The sequence below is a fragment of the Microchirus variegatus genome (assembly GCF_963457635.1).
Source record: "Microchirus variegatus genome assembly, chromosome: 8".
In the NCBI taxonomy this organism is placed as follows: domain Eukaryota; kingdom Metazoa; phylum Chordata; class Actinopteri; order Pleuronectiformes; family Soleidae; genus Microchirus; species Microchirus variegatus.
The window spans coordinates 25,416,598-25,440,330 of record NC_139809.1 but is presented as its reverse complement, the minus strand read 5'-3'; the positions used below and the strand labels follow the sequence as shown (position 1 = coordinate 25,440,330).

The following is a 23,733-nucleotide window of genomic DNA, read 5'->3' as shown; positions in this document are numbered from 1 at the left end:
TTTCATTCTGATTGTTTCTGATATGTATCGTGATAATTATTATGTTATAGGTTCTTAAGCCTTATCACCATATCATGCCCTAATATGAGACCACACAAAACCTTAATCCATACTCAATTTTGTTGATACTTTTCGAAATAGAGTTTGGTTCTAAGTATATCCAGGTGTGTATAACCAATCGAATAATCCCACTTCTTAATATATAGCCACACACAGAAAGAGAGCATGTGTCTTAAAGAACTGTTACCTTCTACTGGGAACTGTTGACAGGCCTCCATTAGTTTACACCCATATGCCAGCATGTAAGACTTCATAGTGACAGCCTTTATTAGAAAATGACTGACATTTTCCACAGCCTTGTGTGTCCTTCACCACAGACCAACCCATCTGCACCTGAATACTAATATATACTGAAAGCTGTGAGTACGAAGAAAGTGTGTGAGTTTGTGTGTGCGCGTGCGCGTGTGACATGCAATGTCCTCTGAAGTCATGGAAACCAGTCGGTGTGGGGTGGGTGTGATGGATGGATAATTTGAATGATGGCATTAATAAAGACTGAATTAAGTGTTTTCATGACTCTCTTGCCATATGGAATTGATCTGTCCTCGGTGGCGGAGGGCTATTTGTTTCTCTCACCGTCAAAGTGCCTGTTCAGCAGAAAAAAACACTGAGTAGCAAACATGGCAAATGTGTAATACTTACATCTGTATCTGAAAGGACCAGTGTGTAACAGTTAGAAGGGTTTATTTGGCAAATATTTCAAATATTACCCATAAGTATGTTTGTTTAAGTGTAAATTCAAATAAGCCTCATATGTACTTAGGCCTTAGTTTATGAGGGCTGCCGTCTTGCACTGCCATCAGCCAAAATTTACAAACCAGCCATGAGTGTATGTTTCATGTTTTTCAATGTAAAGTTTACTATGCAAAACGAAGAGGAACAACATGCTGATATGCATAAGGCCACTGTAGTTCCTGATATGCTTGAGAACAGGGATAGCTGAGTGAAGTTGTCCTCTGTTTAGGGGTTTATGTGAATGCATATACTTTTTTGCTGGAGAGGCGTTCCGTCCACAGGGAGACAGCCTTTTTTTTTTTTTAAAGCCTCCAAAAGTGGGAAAATCTCAAAATGCCACCCTCACGTTTCTGTGTAGACAGCGAATACTCTACTTTAGGAAAACTTCCCAGCTCTTTCCTGCACTGTCATTCATTATCTCGTGTTTGCCGATTGTTTGACAGTGTTACCAACTACTGTCAATGAAAAGTAGTGAAAAGTCTGCCTGAAAAGATGCTCGATATCACTGTCCTGTCTTTAGAGATTTGTGGAGCACGCTGGGGTGAAAAAAGTGTCGACTCATAAAATAAAGAGAGGAAAACGCAAAACCTATTTTTACTTGAATAAACAAAACAGACTGGTGATTGTTCCACACACAGTCTGCTGCACTGAACATCCACAGCTCGCTGTTTGTGTGTGCTGTGTGTGTGTGTGCGTGCGTGCGTGCGTGTGTGCGTGTGTGTGTGTGTGCCTTTGTGTGTGCTCACTCAGCGCTTCTGTGTGTCTGTGTCTGAATCTCCACCCGCAGTAAATACAGTAAGATGGATGTCACTCGTGCGGCAGAATTGTGCAAGTATTTAGGTTTATGACAGAAAGTTGCTACAGTTGGTGCCAGTTGTTTTTTTGAAACATTTGCTTGGGTCTGTAAAGTCGCTAAATATGCATTGCACATGTAAACGGCGCGAAACATACCATAAACAAACAGACAATTTCCCTTTCTTTCCCCTGGCTCAGTCCATTCTGTCTGTTTCTGTTATTATCTAATGTGTAAAATGTCTGACAGTTACAGTACTCAAAACTAAAGATGGACTAACCTTAGCGTGAACACCAGGCTGAAATATCAGCATTTGTAAACCCCTCACCACCATAAAATGTAAACCTATTATCGCTCCATACATCCTGTAATGTGGATGTACTTAGACCTTGTCTCGAGTCACCCCATAGATAAAAGGATGGACTCATCTGTCTTTTAATAATTTATCTTTTTAATATACTCATGCATCGTCACATTAACTGATTGACTTTTTGTAATCAATGAATAATCTAATATTCACGCCCCCTCCTATATTAAATTGCTGTGTTTAATTTATTTCCTGTCTTTACTCTAGAGTGTGGTCTTGCATGCATATTGGTATTACTAACTCATTTGCCTATTTTTTGCTCTTTTGTTCCATGAAAGTTTGACTTTTCAGAAACACGTTTGATAATACATATTAATTCTTAGACATATTTCCTCACATTAATGGGCTTTTTCCTTCCTGTCTGTATTCAGGAGTGTGGTCTCTCATTTTGAGACCATTTTGTCTTCATTTCACGTTCTTATTCTCTTTCATAGCCCCTGCTCGCATGCAAATGTGCTCGGTTTCTACTCTTGTCTGCACTCAGATATATGCTGTAGCTGCACAACGGTTGTGTGCTTCAGGTCGAGTTTGTCTCCTCATGGTTGGGCTGCTTTTGTGTGCTTGCAGAAATCTGCTATCAGATTTTAGCTTTGACTCTTGGAGCGTTGTAAATACCCTGTCAGTAGCAGTAGTAATTTATAGTATTTCTACTGTTGTATCCTGTGATCTTCTGTTGTCTTTATATCTGTGATTTCCTGCTCATTCCCACTGTGCCTCTTACCTACTCCAGGCCTAATGCTTAAACCTAATGTGACATATTCCCCACTCGAGAGGTTCAGTGTTTCTGCACTTCACTGCATACACAGACGCTCTGTTGTAATGTAACTGGGGAGTTTGTATTCTTAACCCAGAAATCGCAACCCAATTTGGTTTCCAGCTGCAGTCACATTGTCCAAATGCTGTCAGATTGTAAGTCGCTTTGGATAAAAGCATCTGCTAAATGCTTAAATGTAAATGTAGACAAGTGGCTTCTGTTGTCTGAAATGCTGTTACAGTATGTGAATATAAATGAAATTGTCTGTCCTCTGCAAACAGTATACAGTATACTGCATGCACATATGTATCTGTCTGTATGGAGTGTGAGTGGAGGTAGTGGAGTGAAGTTGTTGAGGGTGGGGGGGTGCAGAAAAACTCAGTCTGATGGAGAACCAGAGCACAAATCAATGAACACAGCTTTCCACTGCATTGTACACTGAGTGCCTCTGTTGCACACAGCAGGTCTCACCTGCCTTGCACTGACACATTTTAGAGCGCAGTGTTGTGTATAATTGGCATTCTGCAAGCATACACATTTGCACTCCTATGTCAGTGGGGGTTTTGTTTGCACATTACAAAAATATTTTTTTCCCCACCGTGCTTTAAGGAGCAGAAGATGGGTCGGAACAGAGAAATACTAGTCAGTTGTCATTTTAGTGTAACCTAAACCTTTAGTCTAACCTTTAAAAAGTGTTTTTCATTAGTATAAACGTGTGCAGTGGCTGATACATTTCACCTCCTTGTGCATCCATATGAATACACCTAAATACATATAGTATATCACGTGACCACTCAGGGACATGTGCAAGACGCTGTTGCCCGAAAGCCGATCCTCTTTCCGTTTGATTTGTTTCAGATAGTACTGCTAACAAGAAACAACATTGGTAAATTAAGATTAAACCGATAAAGAGGTGAAACTGCTCCCAGCTGATTATCAAGTTGTAGCTGATAAGAACCAATCGAGAAGCAGTAACTGTGTCATCGTTTACAAAGGTCTCCATGTTTAACCATCCAAACTAAAATGATGCCCTGGAGTTTTTAACGAAAACTGAGCCAGCAGCGTTTTCAATTTTCTCTGTTCATGGACTCAGAAATGCTGGGTTAGTTTAAATGACATGCAAAATTCATAATTATAAAACAAGATTTTTTAGTGTGGATGCAGCTATAAGTATTGAGACCAGTTCAGCTTGTTTTGCTCTAATCTCTGCTGCCCATCAGTCTACACTCAATAACCCATAATTACTTTGAAACCGATGCCTCTTATTTCTATGTTGAGCCAGGAGACACCAAAAAGCTGACAATTATTCATGGCTTTCTACCCTTATTAATGTTGGTACAACTATCTAAGAAACAGACAGAGAACTATAACTTATAATTAAATACATTTTAGTGTAAAGAGAGCAATATTAAGACTTTAAAACTGAAAGAAGGAAAAATACGCTTCCATGATACAACTGTGGAAATATATATTTCAAAAACTTTTGTAATTGTAAAATCCCTAAAGTTTGAAAACATTTTGAGTCACCATGCAAGAAGGGTCTTGGTCAGGAAGTTGTCCTACAGCTTAATGGCCAATCGAAAAAAGAAGTCCTCTCGGACCATCTCTGCAGCACACCATCAGTCACGCTTTCAAGACAGAATGGCCAGCAAAGCCACTTTGAGTAAAAGGCACATGACAGCACGCTCGGAGTTTGACAGATGGCATTTAGAGGCACAGGAGGAAAAGGTCTCTGGTTTGATGAAACAAAATTGAACCCTTTGGGCAGAATTCCAAACTATGTCAGGTGAACACCAGGCACTGCTCATTACCTGGCTAATATAATCCCTTCGGTGAAGCATGGTGGTGACAGCATAATGCAATTACGGTGCTTCTTTTTTCTCTTTTTTTTTCCTCCCACAAGGAGACCAGTCAGAATCAAGGGAAGGTTAAATGCAGCCAAATACTGAAAAGTTCTCAAATACGTCATTCCCCAGTGATTGGGGGGAAAAGTGACATTGTGGTGGTGGTCATGGTGGTGGTGGTGTTTTCTTCTTCCTCCAGTTTGCTTTGTTTCTGGTGCATTTATAACACAATTTCCATGCACAGATGACACAGGGGTGACAGAAAACACCTCAAGACAGACCAAACACTGTCGATGACAATTGTGCTAATCTTGAGATTTCCCACAATTGTTTAGTGTAAAAGAGATGCAAGAAAACCTGGTACACAGATACGCATGACCTACAGTTACAAGAGTTCATCTTTTACCACATCAATGACGAAAAATATATTTATATTGATACAGAAATGGAGTGCCTTAAACCCCATAGAACAGGCATGCCCAAAGTCCGGCCCGGGGGCCAATTGCGGCCCATGTTCAAATTTTCCCCGGTCCGCACCCTCTGTTATAAAATCAATGATATGTGGCCCGCCAGCACTGTTGACCTGAGTATTAAATGCACAAACAGTCTGTTTGCTACATTGTAACATTTTCTGACCAGTGCAGACCAAAGCAATCCAACTATAGGTGTGAAAGCGCCCTAAGTGACTTTCACCTGTGTGACGTCTTTGCATTAAAACCACCTTTTTGAGCCAGATCTGGACTACATACTGCAGTCAAGATCTCAGTATCACACTTCACATTAGTGCAGACATGATTTGTTTAATCCATGATTTATTAGGTAAATAAATTCTAAAATCTTAATGAATAGAATTTTTGTGATGATCAAAACCACCGTTTAGAGTGAGCATTTAATAGTGAATAATATGTAATGTTTCAAATGAACTGAGATATGTTTAATATTCTATAAAGTGTTTCTTTCCAGACATACTTTTTCTTCATTTTATGTGGTCTTGAAATACGAAAGGCAGAGGGATTTTGGTAAAAACTTGAAATGAAGAAATGAAGGATGTCATTTGCAATAAAAATGTCATAAAATAGATAATTTGTATTAAATGTTATTGGTTCAAAGAATGTCATGCTGAATGGCCGGCCCCCACACGTTTTCACCTTACCAAATCTGGCCCTCTTTGCAAAAAGTTTGGACACCCCTGCCATAGAACATCTGTAAAGAACCTTTGGTGTTTTACACACATTCCATCCAATCTGCTGGAGCTTGAGAGGCTCTGCCACAGAGAACAGGATAGGCTGACCAAATCCAGGTGTGCTAAGCATGTTGAGATTTACTCAAATAGACTCTAAGCTGCTATTTCTGCCAAAGGAGCATGTGCAGAATAGTGCATTCATCACTTCAGTGTACATGAGTAATTTTGTTTTCCGGTGTTTTTATATAGATGCTTTTTCGTTTTGTCATTTAGGGCTATTGTGAATATATTTATGGGCAATAAAGACAATAGACTGTAATTCATTCAAAATTGTACTTGGTGAAAGTGAAGTAATCAGAATTCTGAGGGCAATGTAGAGGATGTTTATCTAACCTGTAGATGAATGAGCAAATTCTGCATTCAGTGAATAAAGTCAGTCAGCACATCAGTCAAATCTTGTGTTTTACTTTTGAGACGTCATTTGTCATCCTGAGCTCAGCAATTGACAGCTTTAGTAAAGTTTTCTCAGAGTATCTGCAGTGTGTGTGGAAAAGGAGTAATAAGAAAAAAAATGTTTTCTTTTTATTCTCAACAGCCCATGCTGCAGATAAACACAACTTTAGACTGAGTTCATCAATTATTATTTGCAAAGCTGCCACCTTTTGTCAAACCTGAATAATGTAATTCTGCTTCCCTTATCTTGTTTATTCTGCAGGGGACTGCTTGTTTATTTGTCCAGACTGCCAGACAGACTTTGAGCGGGTGATGTTGGCAGAGACCTCACTGCCAAAACCAGATTCATCTCTCTCTGTGTCTGCTTTCATGCTATAATTTGTGTTAAAGTAATAGACAGTGTGATTGAAAGCTGCTGCTTTGCTTTTTTTTATATATTTTGATGAGCTATGGCCCATGTTGATTAGAGTGGCAGTCCAAGGGCAAACCTCATTCCACAATATATTACTGATCACTTAGAGGCAGTCAATATAACTCCACTCAGTTGAATGGATTGTGATGAATGGGATGTTAAAACAGTATTGTCTGCTCTGTGCACGGATAATCTAGTTAAGACATGCTCTGAGATGTTGAGCAGTTTGTTTTTTTAACCCGTTAGGTGATTGGGATTTCTTTTAAGACTATTGGAAACACGAAAACATGATTTAGTATTTGCCAGACTTCATGTAATTTGTGCTCAGTATGTGACTCTGCATTTAATTTACCCTTTTCGGATACACCTCAGGACTGGTGACCTAGTCCAGGGTGTATACCGCTTTTTACCCTATGTTAGCTGGGATCGGCTCCACCTGCCCCACAACACTCATGTGTAGGATAAAGCAGTAGACAACAAGGCAATCAGAGATGGCAGACTTCACCCCATTCACACAACAAGCCTCTGGTGCCCTCTGCTGGTCATAGTGGCAAGTGCAAGTGTGGAAGCACAAACAAATGGACAAACAAACACAGAGAGGCGCCAAAAACAATTCTTCACTTCCACTACGTGGGGTGAAGTTATGAATGAATGAATTGAGCAGTGGTCACTTTTATTGCAATGGCCCCATTAAAAGGGTTTATTTCATTCCTTCAATAGCAGAATGATATATTTTATTCTGACAGTAGCACAGCTGGTACTCAAAGTAAAAAAAAAATAAAACATTGATTTCTGATCTCTCTGTAGATTTTTCGGCTCTTTGTTCATTTGAGTTTCCTCCACACTTGTGAGATGCACTCGAGTCTCTACATTGCTTAAAGGCATTAATGTTCCAAAGGATTCTGTGTGAGTTTGCCTGCCCTGAGTGACGACTTCTACAATGTTTTCCCCTGCCCTTTGTCACTTGTATCACAGCTTAGGCAGATATCAGTATTGGTCTTATATAAGGTAAAATGTGGAATTTGAAAGTAGCACGTTTGATCATCTAATGAATAAAGTTGGATTTGGCACCACAGAATTAAAAGATCTTCACTTCAAATTCTAGTGCAACTATTTGAAGACCACAGCTGAGCTGAGCAGAAAATAGACTCATCCTTTTGGCAGCTGCAATGAACAGACCCTTTTCGGTCCATCTAAAATTGATTATATAAACCAGTGTAATGCAATGCCAAGTGGCCTGGATAAGGCATCTGTCACACTTAGACATGTATATTTCTACACACAAGCTTTCCACACAACCAACTGACTGTGTTTGCATTTGTCACCCATCAGCAAACATATTTCTGGACCATTAGAAACAGAATGTTACATCAGCAGCGAGTAATAATGTGCTTTTGTTCCTCAAAGCCGTCATTATTAAAACCTATAGAGCCATTTTAACACATTTAGTCATCATTAAGTGTACTACTTTGCATCTTAAAACATTAGTTTTATGTCTTCTGTGCCTTAAGGGGAGCACTCTAAAATGTTAATTGTTCTATTTTTGATTGTACTATGCTGTATGCCAGTTCTCAAAATGCAATACACAAATATAAGAAACAAATGAAAACTTAAAGGGTCCTCGTCCCTTGCATTGGTGCTTGTGATGTTTTGTTGCTTGAGTTAAAAGGTGAATTCAAAAACAATCACAACTCAATATTTTACCTAAATCATTTAACTGTAAATCTGACTACCACAAAAGAAAAATGCACCATGCAGCCTTTAGACATTTAGTTTAGTGTTGAGGGTTTACAGCAACAACAAAGATGCTTTAACTATAGATATACATACAATTTAGAGAAAACTGAGCAAAACAGGTTTCTGAAATTTGCTCTGTATGTTTTAATGCCAGTAGAGCTTTTTGGGAGTAAACATCAGACAACATCAGTGTACTGTGCAGATACACCTTAACGTAAAGAAGTCATTTGCTCCTTTTCAGAAACCGAAAATGAGTTTGACAAGATATAAAACAGATTTCTCAAATTAAGAAATCTGATTGGCTGTTGGCTGATTTCCTGATTTTTCTACTTCTTCTTTGGGACTGTCCCATTGATTTAGCATACAATTTTCATTGCTGTAGCATGAAACATTTTTATAATTAGAAAAATAAATCACATTTTTATCAATGTTAATATTGCGGCGTGGTGACTAATGAAAAAAGAAAATTGTACACTGTTTTGTGTAAAAAAAAAAAAAAGAATGCCTCCGAAGGACGTCACTTCCACTTGGGGCTGTGGGAGGCTGAAGAGATGCAAATGAGAGCATTGTGTAACTCTATAGCTCTATATGTAAGCTATTGGTATAATTTAAAAGTCTGTGGAGTCTTGTCCAGGAATACATCAGCATGTAAACTAGAGAAGTCAAGGATCAAACCCTTGACCTTTATGGTTGGAAGACAACCCACTCTATCACTGAGCCACTGCTGCCCCAGAATATGAAAGCACAAGAACAATCTCAGAATAAAATAAAACAGCCTCTGCATACACCACCACAGAGACTGTCTGATGCTGATATTAATATAAGAGAGACTGTCAGTTGTTTTTTAAGTTTGAAACCCCTCTCCAGAAATAGTGGAACAGAAATCTTTGTGACCGGAGAAAGTGATCAGTATTCTCATCAGGCAACACACAACCTCCAACTAAAAAGATTAGCCTGTAACCGTTAAGGCCATCCTACGCTAGACAGCTCTGAAGTGACTACAAAATAAATAGTGACATAAAATGAGTATAAGTTAATCTCATTCAAATTGTTCACTCACATTTCACAATCTAGTCTAATACATCTTGATTAAATAAAGATATTAGTCTAAAATGTTGGGGGGAAAAATCAAACTTGTACAGCAGATGTCATATTAAAATGACACTCTATTATAGGCTTTACTGCACCACCTGCAAAATTCTGCATCCCAAATTGTACATCTCTCTTGTAACTGCTCACTGTCCCATCCCAGATTCCAGAATCAATTTGTTATTGTTTATTTTAATTCTATGTCAGCTCTAGAGCAAACAGGAATATATAAAACTTTATGCATCATTTAAATGACAGCTTCAATTAGATGACACCATTTCTGAGCATATGTGATTGGTGGAAGTGTGGGTGGTCATTAATCGCTCAGTGTTTTATATCGAGTCTGGGTGGTTTGTTGTTACGGGACGTTGCATCATGGCCCAGAGAGATTGTGTTCAGACAGTGACATGGCTTTATTGTCTTGTAAATGACAGGGTTAAGACTTGACTGAAAACAGTGCCTCGTCTTGAGGAGCAAAGATAAAGACATTGCCACTCTCCGTTCCTTTTACTTCTTTCGATAAGATAAGGAAGGTCACATTGGCTTCAGTGAGCAGATCGCCTGCGGTTCAGCAGTCTTTTATCTGAGCTTTAAGCTTTTGTTATAGTTCATTTTTACAAAGTTCGTTTTTGGAATAATAATAAGGTCGTTTTTTAAGTCCTCTGGCTCAGATATTAACCATTAATTTGCTTTGATTGACTTTCTTGACGGATGAGGTTGCACCCAAAGTCGCTGACGTGCTTTTGAAGAGTAGTTCTATAAGGTTTTCCCTTATTATTATTAACACCAACTTTGCTCAGTGTGCCACAGCATGGAGCTGCCATTCGCTCAATGATAATATGGCTGCCATCAAAGATAGAAGACAAAGAAAACTGATTTTGCCTCTTGACAAAAAGGCTCACCTAATACAGTCCAATTTGCAACCAACAATTACTTTCATAATTGGTTAATTGTTGCAAAATGTGTTTCCCAAACTTTGAAATGATATCTCTCAAATATCTTATTTTGTCCACAAACTATTATCAAAATTGTTTGCAATTTATTTAATAATTAATCAATAATGCATCAATTGCTGCAGTCCTAATAATATCTGCACCTGCTTAATTCTATGATATTTGATTAATATGTAGGTTGCTTATTCTTGACTTTAGTTAGCCTTTTCCATCTGGAAACTGAAGTTTGTTCTTCGGTCATTCTCCCACGCCAAAGTACATGGAGAAAATGTTGGTGAGCGATGTTGGTGTGATGCGACCTCATTTGGTAAGTTCATGTCAATATTGGTAAAGCAAAGGTCACATGACAGCATAGCAGTACATAAACATTTGTCTAAAAGTGAGGGGGGGGGGGCAAATATGTTCATAAGATAGAATACATTTCACTAAGATCTACACCTGCTTAAGTGAAATTCGGTTTTCCTGGCAGCAGCCATGTTATTAGCGAGAACCTGTGTCCGACTCCCACAAGTGTCCATGGCAGGGGAAAATCATGCTTCAGTGGTGAAAATATGTCAATTCCTCATACAACTACATTTACAAAAACCTGAACTATCCTTTTATTGATGTCTCTCACCTCTTTCAATCAATTTAAGATGAATACGGAATACAGGTTTTTAGGTAAGTGTCTTAGAAACAAAGAGAAAGAGATTTGATGGATTAAACTGTGGCTTCACTATTAACCCCTTTGTTTGTTCTGGTATACACTCGAGCCTTGCTGCATATTTTAATCCGTCCGGTTGTTTGAACTGAACTTATCCCAGACCAATCAGTCATTCGCAAGTATACACAGACACGCATGTGCAAATGCAGATAGGATTCAAACAGCCATATCTTGATGCACACAGCTTCCCCCAGAAATGTCTTCCCAGTTCTCTGTGTTGACTTTTCACCATCATGGCTGACTCCTCCACCTGGCATCACATCTGCGGCCACAGCTCCATGGTCTGAGGATATGTGATCATGCTGTTGGATGATTAAGAGGTTTTTTTTATGAATCTGTGAGAGATGGTATGTGCACACATTTGTGACCAGCATTGTGCATGAACACCTTAAAAGAGCATGCTGTTTTTTCTGATGAAAGGTAGACTGAACATATCAGTTGGTTATGAGTTTGCAAATGTGAGCGTTCTTCTCACTTGCCCTACTAAAAATAATAATCAAAATAATAATAAATGATATTTGAAGTGTCTTTAAAGACACCTAAGGACACTTTACAGAACAAGCATTTAAAAGAAAATACAAAAATAAATATAAATGATAGGTAATATAGATTTTTATTACAAGTATACCAGTAGAAACAATAAACACAATTTGGGTTGCTCACACTTTATTATCTTCGTTATTTTTCCTTATGAGACTCTAACCAATACAGTCAGTAAAATGCAGTTTTTCTCCTTAAAAAAAGAAGTATTTGTAGCTCTAACCTTGTGGCTGAAAGATTACTTGGTTTATTTTGAGGCAAACCTTTTACTCACAAAGTAGGAGCTTTCTTGGCTTTTAATATAAGGCTTTTTTTCACTCACTTCTTTTTAACAGTTCAAATACTTACAAAGCACCAATAGAGGTAAAATGCAATTTTTCACATGCCAAAAAGTGATTGACCAACCTTCAGACACAAGACTGAAGCTTTTCTTGCCTTTCAAAAGTAATCTATGTCTGTGTATGTGTGTAATAATGCCGTGGGCAGTGGCAATGATTGGTTGCTGGGGATGTAACGGCGTACAAAAAATGTAAGCAATAAACATGGACTAATTTATTTTCATTCATTTCCCAGTTTTGGGATTAAGTTCATCTATTTTTGGGACTATAATAATTGTTATATACACATTTTTGATACTATAAACCTGCTTCGTTTTCATCTGAATGAACTGAAATTGTGTGATTTTACAAACACTCCTTTGCGAGGCCAAGACCCTAACAACCACAAGACTGGCTATTTACTCACATTTTAGAAATGCCACTGTATTTTTAATTCAGATTGTGCTGTGATTTGGCAGGGAAGCTTGACATTTAGCACTCAAAGACTGTAATTGCAGAGGTATAACAAATGCAAAATGATGGCACAATGCAAGCATTGTAGACCAAACCGTCTGGGTAACCATGGTACTAACTATTCATATTTTGTGGCCTATGTGGGATCTCTGAGAAGAAACTTTCAGTCGCCCAATCAATCACAGTCCAGTCAAACACTTTAATAACTTTTTAGTCTCACATTCACAGCGTGTCCAATTAACCTCAGCTTGTTTTTGGACTGTGGGAGGAGAAAACCCACACACACAAGTATCAACGGTAAAATTTTCTTATAATTTTTAATTGCACTGGATACCTTCGTCCAGTATTTGATTAGTGTGCAGCAGTGAGTGACCCACTACATTAAATTACAGAGCAAGCACTTAGCATCTTGGACATCTTTAAATTTAGATTACATCTGCATTTGTTGTTAGGTTTTATGCTTTCAGGTACATTAAAATCTGAAAACGTGTCAGGACAGATCTGGCGAGCACCACTTCTCAGTTGTCTCAGTGGCACTGGGAGTCTCTGCTGAAACAGTAAATACTTACTTAAATGTCTGACTATCACTCCACATGCAGCGATGATATGTTGTACTGAGACCATCTGGAATCTATTAACTCCGACTGTGGTCAAAGGCTTTTTCATAGATGTTTTTTTAATCGTCTGATATATTAACTTATTTGTGTATGTGGATTGTAATGAAGCTCTAAGGCATCACACTACATTACTTTACCCTGTCAAAATGGTCTCCCTACTCAATAAATCCTAATTTAACCCCCGAGTACATAATGTGTTCTTGTGGGAGCTACCGTTAATACTATATGAAATGAGCTAGTTAGTAGTAAAACTATAATTTAACCTCCTGATAATGCTTATATTACCTTTGTGATGTATTACACCCTGTCATATGCTGCATCAAGGTCCTTGTATAAGGGCATATCTGTCAATGAAAAATAAGTGCAGTCATGGCAACTTATGGAAAAAGAAACAAAAATAAAACTTTAATACATGTAGTTGTTGATAGCTGTGGTGATGTCCTAAATGAAATGTTTCGGAAGCAACACACACACACACACCATCCTAAATAAAAACAAGAAGGACAGAATGATTAATCAGGCAGAAAACAGCAGTGCTCCTATGCTAAAATGTTTGAGCGGGAACAAAACTGAGAATCAGCGGGTGGGTAATTTATCACAGAGCCACACAGAGTCTAATCAGGATCCCAGCTGGAGGCGTCGCCGTTCTCTGACCCTACGAAACGACTTTGTCCCCTGCCTCATCATCTGAGGAGGTTGGAGATCACAAAGAAAGTATTTTTTGGCTTTTGGCTCTTACACATAAATAAATAAATAAATAAAATACTCTGGATGTAATTAGCACCATTTCAATAATATTGACATTGCAAAGCACCGGAGGTGGGCGTGACGCCGTGCAGGTCCTAATCGGATATCTGCTCTGTCATCAGCAGACAATCTTAATGACCAATGGTAAATGCCAAGTGCTCAGTCCACATTGTCCCTTTGCAGTCACATCACACAGTTGAAGTCAATGAAAACAAATGAAATCCCTTTCACTAATGGTGATTTGTTTTGCCTGCAATAATACTGAGCTGCACAGGTTTCAGTGTCAACCTGACATTTTCTTGCTTTTGTTGTTGATAAAAGCAAGATTGTTAACATGTCTGAAATGTAGACCGCGTTCTATGGGGAACCTGCCTGTTCTATGAAACTACAGACTGGCTCAAGGATACTTCTGAGGGACTGAATAATACATGCACATCAATAATATTTCATATCCCATTTGGATGTGTCCTGTGGCTGTCAAGGTGAAGTTAGGTTGGATGACTCCTGCATCCTGTAATGTGTGCAACACGAGGAAAGATATGCAAGATTTGAACAACCAGGATACTGTCGAACCTTGCACAAGCTGTTATGCATTCCGATAGAATTGCACATGAATATTGATAAGTACATTATAACCACTGACAAGCTTATTGAGAGTTGGATGTGTTTTAATTAGATTTGATTGGCACTGCAGGGAACAGAAGAAAACCACCACACAACTGTCACTTAAGTGTAATTGTTGCAGAAAACCAACCATGCATGTTTTCTGCGTCATAACCATGACATAGTAAATATGAATATATATAAATATCCCAAGTTGTTCAGAATGCATATACAGAAAAAACTGTGTTCAATTGAAAATATCAGAATTGATTAATTGGATGATGATTATCTGTTTAGGTGGAAAAATGCCACATTCACTATTTAGGTCGCTGTGCACTTGAATGTTTGAAATGTGTAGGCAAATTTAATGTGAAGGCACAGTAGGCTTTCTGGTTAGTTTATGTTACAGCTCTGATTCAGATCGACTGCACTGACAAAGGGACCATTTCTTCTGGTGTATTTTTAGATACACTTTAACAGTAGTTTAGTTTAAAACCTCCGCACAGTTCAGCAAATTACAAAGAAGAGTAATATTTTTGGCTTGAATTAATTAAATCGATGCTCTCATGTTTTTGTTTTTTTTATCATTTCTATATTTATTACTTTCATCAGTTTTTCCTCTCCTCTCTTCTCAGACATGGAACTCGATGTGCAGGAGAAGTTGCAGCTGCAGCCAACAACAGCGTATGTGGAGTGGGTGTGGCCTATAATGCTAAAATTGGAGGTGAGTGAAGCACATCATCGGGAACACAGTGTCTAGTTTTAGATCATTTATCCAAATGAATTAAATATTATTTAAATTAAAACTGAAACTCACAATAATAATCACTTTCACCCAAATGAATGTGGAAATAATTTGTTTTAAATGGGATTTTATTAATCTGGGACTTGAATCTGAGTTATCCTGATTTAGCACCATATTTAATTAGAGATACATTAAAGGATTTTGATGAACATTTGGGTTTTTCGTCTGGACCAATGACGATCAATTAATGACTGATTAATGATTTATTCTGCCGTTTCTGCTGCAAGCGCACACAATGAACTGTCCTTGATCCTTTACCGCAGAGAAAAGCAGCTTTTGATCATTTTTTTTTATCTATTTCTCTGACGAAAAAAATTTGAGTAGCTCAAGACCTTGGTGTGTGTCTGTAAATAAATAAGCACACACTGCGTTCAAAGAGTATTCAGACCCTTTCAGATTTCTCTCAGTTTGGTATGTTGGCATATTCTGCAAAAATATAAATATAAATTATAATATAATTATTTCCCTCATCAATCTACACTCAGTATCCAAAACTCCAAATGTTCTGGAACTTAGAGCTGACAAAAAAAAGATGCCTCGCTCCTTTGAAAAGCACCTAAATGACTCCCAGGCTGGTGAAATCAAGATTAAACTGATTGGCTTCAATTCTAAGTGTCGTGCCTGGAGATAACCAGCCACTGTGCCCCTGGGAAATTTTGAGTGAAGCATAACATTTTTGTAGCCTTCACCAGATTTGTTCTTTTGTGTCCACAAGTTACTTTGATCTCATGGTTTGGTCAGATATGAGGAGCTGGTTTCACACTGACATTTTTGTTATCCTCAACTGAATTTACCGTCGTGAGATTGATTTAAAATTTGATGATCAACAGAAATGCAAGACACTTCAGCTTAACCTCAAATGTCTGAATACTCACGTCAGTGTGTATTTCAGTTTTTCATATAATTTAAATTCTTATATTTGGGACTCTGGATGCCCTATCAGTTAGCAAAGTGTAAAAAAAAAAGATGACTTACTCATGTTTTGTGGTCCTCCTCAGTCTAAGTACAGGAGATAAAACACTCGACTTCCACGCTCACTGGGACGCCACAATGCGCTAAATTCTGGAATTGTTGTCTCGTGGAGCTCCGCTTTGTCCGTAAAACACGCAAGAGTGCTGGCGAGGGCAACGGTATCCGAAAACCGCAAGTCCGCAAAAAGTTATTTTCTTGGCTCCACAGTGCAGCACAGAGTTCTACTGAAACTTCCAGCCTCAGAGGATTTATGTCCAGTGGATACATGTTATATATGACAGTAATGTGCCTGCTAGAGCCTGCAAATTAACACTTTTCCAAACGCTAACTGCTGTTAGCTCACAGTAGCCTCTGTGACTGATGTCATTTCCTGTCCCTTAAGTTTTGTTTCACTTTTTTTTAAGGTGGACCTAAAGAGATACTACTAAACAGAGTGTTCTGAACAGGGCTGTTTTGGCAGGGTGATTGACCAAAAGCATGTCACAGACATGATCATGAGGACACCAGGGAACTAGGTTAGGAGAAACAGGGTATCATATGACTCCTTTAAGCAATATAAAAATGCAAAAGTGAAACAACATAAAATATATTGTGAATGTCTCAAATAAAGAAAGCTCTTTGAGGTATTCATTGAGAAGATATTTTTTTCTCAAAGAAAGAAACATCTTTAAGGTCTTTGAGGTCTTTAAGGTCCAGTGACACTGAGCTTAACACTCAAATGAAGAACTTCCACTACGCCCAGATTCATTAACCTTGTATGCACAGGAACAAAGCACCTTGGTCTTTATATGTGCTTTATATATATTAATTGGATTGGAAACCAAATGAAGAAGAAGGTTGACAAAGGGAGATGGAATCGTGTAGAGAGTTTGAAAGAGTCTTCTTTTATGTGAAGGTCATTGTATTTGCCTGAATCTCTTTGGAATGTGAGGGATAAGGAGTCCTCCATTTGTTGCAATCTTGCCATTAAATATTACTAATTCTTATACTCTGGACCTTTATCTCAGAGCAGCACATTTGTTCATCCCACCTTTATTATGTGTCCTTTGCTTTCCCAAATAAGAAATGCAATGCCAGATCTGTATTTTAAGCATCTTATTGTATCTTTAGGGATGAGAAAGCACCCTTAATTTAATATTATATCAATGCCAATGGAAAATTGAATTCACAGCCCACTGGGCATCTATTCTTACCATCTGCTTAAAAGCTGATCAAAATAAGTGTCGGCATAAATTAAGTCTTGAAGGATTTTTTTTTGTTCTGTCTATGAAATATCTTGCACTTGATTAAGTATTCCAAGAATGCTTTTTGTAACTTTTGTCTCCAAACTATCTGTCAATGACACAATGGTAGCCAACAAGGCTCAGTGGAGCCTGACAACCCGTTCACAGATGTTACCCATAACTCTCCTTCTCTGTATTCATTACCCGGCATCCCTCGACAGAGTCGCACATTGGCGCCATTCGCATAAATGACTCCCCTGTGAATCTGTTCATGTCGCGGGGGTCAGTGGATTGTTTATAAACAGCTGTGATTCGCCTCCAAATGCCTGCATATTCACATGTGCACAGGCAGTTATGTTTGTGGCGACACCTCAGTGTGTGCATCCTCACTGAACAATGATTTGTGATTAAGTGTTTAAAGCCTGTAATTGGCCCTACTTGGCTCACTCAGTGTTTCCTTCCACCCACTGTACCTGTTTCCCCTCCTCCAGTACACACAGCTGCATCTCTACCTGCTTCCTTTTGACTTACAGCAGCAGGGAACCTGCGCAGCCGTGGCTTAATAAGGAAACGTCAAGCAGCAGGAGGTTGATGAATATTGTTACGACAGTGATTATCATTACTGCTGCAATACAGCACTGGCATAATCACCAAGGAGCAGACGTTGAGTTTTATGTTGTGTGTTTACCCCAGGTAAAAAAAAAATGTTAAGGCTGTTCAGTATTCAAAGTTGTGTTATGGCAAATCCCTGCACCAGCATGAGTAATGTGTGCTTCGGCTGCATCAACACTGGCGTATGTATGTCTGTGTCTGTGGGGCAGTCGGGTTGGTTATTGAAGTCTGTGTGGATGTTGTCAGTGGTAGCATTGCATCTGAGGTCTTGGGTCCTCACTCAGTAATGGACCTTATTTGAAGGTGGTTTATTTCATGCCTCTCTCCAGCCATTAATGTTCAGAGGAGTGATCTGAGGCTGCTCACTTCAAAGGCTCAGGCGGGGTTGTATTCAGGTATGATGAAAGGTGGCATTTGGTGCTACCCTGTGGACACACCAGTCTGCAAAGGCTCAGTAAACTCCCAGCTCATTTATATCTGTGTGTGTGTGTGTGTGTGTGTGTGTGTGTGTGTGTGTGTGTGTGTGTGTGTGTGTGTGTGTGTGTGTGTGTGTGTGTGTGTGTGTGTGTGTGTGTGTGTGTGTGTGTGTGTGTGTGTGTCAGTCTTCTCGTTGTGGTCAGACACTGGCCTTTCTTGGCTTAACAACAGCTGGCATTTAATTTTCTGATGTTAAAACAGTGTAGTGTCCATCCGAGTCGCATCTGTGGCTGAAGATGTATACTGTCACTTAAATCTGAGGCCTGTGAAGTCCAGGTTTTTCTTCCTGTGATTATTTTTTTCCCCCATGTCGGTTTTTCTTTTCTTGTGTGTATGGCTGAAGATAATAAGGTGATTTGCAGTGCCACCACTTTCTTTCACTCTTTAGTTTTCTCATCTTGTTATCTTATGATGTTTTGACACACTGCTTTTAAGCGAAAATTAATATCCTCACTCTCATTACACCATCTGTCATCCTGTCACTGTTTCTCCACCACTTTAACTCTTCTCTAGTTTGGTTATCTAATCTGCACTGCGTTGCGACATGACTGTTTTGTAGGAGTTCGCATGTTGGATGGGGACGTGACGGACATAGTCGAGGCACATTCCCTCAGCCTGAATCCGCAACACATCCACATCTACAGTGCCAGCTGGGGCCCAGAAGATGATGGCAAGTCACTGGACGGCCCTGCCAAGCTGGCTCAGGAGGCTTTTCTTCAGGGAATTACCAAGGTCAGTCACAGCATACGTTTGGACTTATAATTTACTTTTATCTTCCCTGTTTCATAGTGTCAGGATCAAACTAGCATCTTTAAGTGAATGTCTTGCTTTTCTGTACATGAGAAGATGAAAGCTACAGTTACTTAGCCGCATAAAGGCTGAGAGGAACAACAAGCCTGATTCAGTCCAAAAGTATCATGTCTGGAGTTTTAGCTTTCATTTTATGTTTAGTGCATATTAAAATCTGTCTATGTCAAGTTATGGTTTTACATTATGTTGTGTGCAATGTTGCACATTTTGTGTGTTTTCCTTAACTCTAGAATTAGTTCATAGATTAAAGTCAGTTGAATTTCAACAATAAATTCGAGACAACTTGTCTTTGTTTAACCCTTTAGATTAGATTTTTTTAGATTAAGATTAAGTTTATTTGTCCCACATGGGGAAATTTGTTTTCACAGACTGCACAATGAAGGACATGCATCACAAACAGACAATGCTTTCCACAACACATCCACAACACCAGTGACAACATACAGTACATGACGACACAGTGAAACAGCAGACAGACAGATCAGTGTTGGACAGACAGATCAGCGGGGCCTGCTGTTCAGGGCCGCTATAGCTGCAGGGATCAGGCTTTTTCCCAGGCGAGCCCTCCTGAATTTGAGGGTTCTGTATCTTCGTCCTGAGGGTAGTGGGGTGATGTATTGGTGCAGTGGGTGAGTGGTGTCTTGAACTATGGAGTTTGCTAGGCGGTTGATGGATTTTTCACTTAGTTCTGTGAGGTTGGGTGTGGGGAGACCAATGATTTTAGCAGCTGTGTTTGTGATGCGTGTGAGTTTGGCCCGATTTGTGACAGAAAGCATGGTGAAGAAACATGTGGAACAGTACAGAAGGATGGGTTGAATAATGCTCTGATAGAGTAACAACAGGAGGTGAGGTGCAACTTATAGTCCTTTGAGATGGCGGATGGCTGACAGTCTTTGTTGGCTTCTTTTTTGGATGTCCGTAGTGTGCTGATCAAAGGTGAGTTTGTTGTCCAGAGTTATTCCCAACTATTTGAAAGTGTCCACTGTCTCGACTGTTTGGGTGTTTATGGTGGTGGGGTGCTGGGGTGAGGGGGAGCTGAACAGTAATTCCTTTGTTTTATTGACATTGATTTGGAGATGGTTGTCTGCGCACCATTTGGTGAAATGGGTGACTGTGTTGTTATAGTCCAGAGTGGGTTGGTTGTCTGAGAGAAGTGCGAGGATGGCTGTGTCATCTGAGTATTTGAGATATGATGTGGTGGGTGAAATGCTAAGACAGTCATTGGTGTAGAGAATGTACAGGAAAGGGCTCAACACACATCCCTGTGGGACCCCAGTGTTGATGGTGAGTACAGGGGATGTGGTTGAGCCCACCCTTACTGCTTGCAGTCTGTCGGTCAGAAAGTTGTGGATGAGGTGAATCAGATGGGGGGGTGTTGAAGTGGTGTAGCTTCTGGATCAGCAGGTGTTTCTGTAGGGAGTCGAAGGCGGAGCTGAAGTCCACGAAAAGGATCCTGGCGAAATTGCCTGGGGAGTCCAGGTGCTGGAGGAGGAGGTGCAGCAGACAGGCCACAGCATCCTCTGTGCCTCTTTTTGCCTTGTAGGCAAATTGGAGGGAGTCCAGGTGTGGGGTGACAAGTGGGAGAATGATGTTCAGCAGCAGTCTCTCCAGGCATTTCATCATGATGGGTGTTAAGGCTATGGGGCGGTAGTGGTTAGGTTCTGTGGGTCTGGGTTTCTTTGGTACTTGGATTATGGTGGCGGTTTTCCATAGTATGGGTATTGTGGCAGTCCGGTAAGATTGGCAAAAAAGTGAGTGCAGTATTGGAGAGAGCTCCATGGCACAGATCTTAAGCACCCTGGCTGGGATGCCATCAGGCCCTGGAGCTTTGCTGGGCTTGCAACGGCTCAGCTGGTGCCGTACCTCCTCCTCTGTGAAATACCGAGCATATCGCTTGGGCATATCGCTTGGGCATATCGCTTGGGCAAGTGCTCTTTGCATTACCGTAATTATGCAGCAGTTTGTGCTATCAGAAAAATTCAAAATAGTATTTAAAAGCTGAGAAGTTGCAAGTCAAAACCAACCATGTGGTTATTAGGGTGATTTCACTGACACACTCAGAGCAGTGGAGAAACGGAGCAGAGACCATAGAATTTTATACTATAAACATTCTGTTGGAAGTATGTTTTAGTGCTTTTTTGTTTGTTTTTCTTGTTTTTAAACTGTTAATAAGCTCTTTTAGCCAGGTGTTGAAAATTCTAAGTGTTCTGGCAAAAAGGGACATTTTGAGGCTTAGGTGTTAACGAGTTAAAAATGTACATTTGCAACACATAATTTATGTAGTCCTAATAAAACATTGAGCAACTGCCGAGCAGAGGACCACGGGGTGGAATCATATCCAGGTCACTGCAAGGCCCTTAGCCCTAGGAGGGCGCCAGCTCTACCACATGAGCTCTGCGGCGCCCCCACAGATATTAACTTTGCAAAGCTGAGGAAAAGTGGTGCATTTGCTTCTGACAAGTCAACACGGTTTACATCCAGACAAGAGAGTTTGTAATGGAGGAAGTTTTTTTTTTTACTCCTGTGTCACCTGTTAGTTGCATTTGAAAACAAGTGTTTTAAAAGCTGCTTCAAGTCACCTCAGCCATTTTCTTCTTCCGCAAACGGCAGGGCTTTGGTTGGTGTGCATGTGAGTTACAGAGAAATTAAATACAGACAAAAGGAAACAGATGTTGCTTAATAATTGATAAATTCATTATCGGTTGAATTCCTAATGGCATTTAAATGACTAATAGTTCATCATTAACATCCCTAGTTGTGTGTCTGTTTTGCCATGTAAATGTGACCCATTAAACAATGGATGTCAGACAATGGATACAAAATCCTCCAATTTATAGCAAGTGTTTTATTCCATAGTGATGTTATCATGATATAGACCTTTTGGGGTTTAAGTCTGAAGGGTAAAAAAATGATAATACTCTCTCTTTTTAACAACAGGATATTTATATCACCTCCTCTGCTTGGCATTTAATTGATTCACTCATTCTGACCCGAGGAAGATTCACACTGGATCAAAACTTTGTTTCTAACTCGAAGTAAAAGTTGAGAGTTTGAGAGAGTATGACATATTATTTAAGCCGTAAACTGTATGTCAGCACTGCGACATAAAAATAAGCCAGTGCAGCAGCCAAACAATGAACATAAGATGAGCGACAATAGAAATAGATGAGCTTTCACTGTTGCATAACCATAGTTCCATTCAAAGGCCACGGTAATTGCTGCGAAAATTAATGAAAATGCCATTTTTTGTTGAAGCAGTTGAATCAATGTCTCATTTTATCACATAAAAATGTTCCACATGTCCTTGTGTTACTAAGGGGAAAACCAGCATAACTACAGCTGAACCAGACTTTTGATTTAGCTCGAGTTCTCCTGGCACTAAGATAACCCCCAGTAATGAAGTGATGGTCTCTGACCTGTGTAACTTGCAGCAAAGGCAGAGTCAGGTCATACATTGGGCTGGGAGGTTTAGCAGTATTAGGCAAAGCTTCAAGGCTGTAGTGTTGATACATTACAATTCAGACAGCGTTGTGTGTCCAGTGGAAGAGTATTTATGAAAACAACTCGCGGAGCAGCGGTGTATCGATCTTGGGTTCATGGTTTAGTTCTTTCCTTTGTGTGTGGGGCAGTGGGAGAGATAAAAATGTGAGTGGTTATTAGTCAGGAGCACTGATTTGGGTATAGTAGGTATACATTGCCCAGACAAACATAATGCCACATTTTCTAATATCTGGCCTCAAGTTCATTTGGTAAGTTCCAGGTTCAACAATTTAATCCATCCCAAAAAAATCTAGATCAGATAATAGATTGAATGACCATAAGCATAAGCATATTAAAAACAATGCCAATGTGTGCAATAATTGAACTAAAACTCTGTGTTGCACTGTGCAGCCAAGAATAGAACACTTCACGGACTTAAGGCCACATTATACTTCTCCGACTGCTTAATGCGTTATCCAACTGCGTAACCACGGAGACCCCTCGAGCCTTCATACTTCTGCTTCGTGGTGACAGATACGCGCTGCAATTTCCCGCCCGATCAGTAGGGGTCGCTGCGCAAGGTTGTTGTGCTTCTGGCTACAGTGAGCAATGGCGACCGAGAGAGAAAGAGAGAGAAAGACTGTTGTTGTTGAGACAGTGGCCGTTTCTCACTTTTCTGTGTCACGGAACGCAGTTTTAAGATAATTTGAGGCGAGAAATTGGCTATGATATGACATATTTATGGTTTGGCAGCGACGTTGTCGGTGCTGATCAGCTCCGCCTCTGTGGACGATCGGTGCGCACAGTGGCCGACACAGAGCAGCTTAGCTCGGCCTGTCCTGAGGACCAATCGCAGCTCTTGCCGTCTCGGTTGTCCCTTGAAGGAGTGACGGACACTTAAAAAAATATTTTGTGCAGTCGGAGACAACGCAGAGGCTCTGCGACAGGTTCTGCATCAGCGCAGAGGGCTCTA

The 23,733-nt window shown here is 39.8% G+C and overlaps 1 protein-coding gene across 1 annotated transcript in view; it reads left to right on the top strand.

The window, feature by feature from the left end:
- The window catches only part of furinb (furin (paired basic amino acid cleaving enzyme) b), a gene marked incomplete at both ends in the record, with an annotated part of 111,779 nt that overhangs the window by 64,926 nt on the left and 23,120 nt on the right, over positions 1 to 23,733 (top strand). The window contains 2 exons of the mRNA XM_083893198.1: positions 15,017 to 15,105; positions 19,030 to 19,202. Coding sequence (XP_083749324.1) covers positions 15,017 to 15,105; positions 19,030 to 19,202 — 262 coding nt within the window. The remainder of the gene's footprint in view (positions 1 to 15,016; positions 15,106 to 19,029; positions 19,203 to 23,733) is intronic.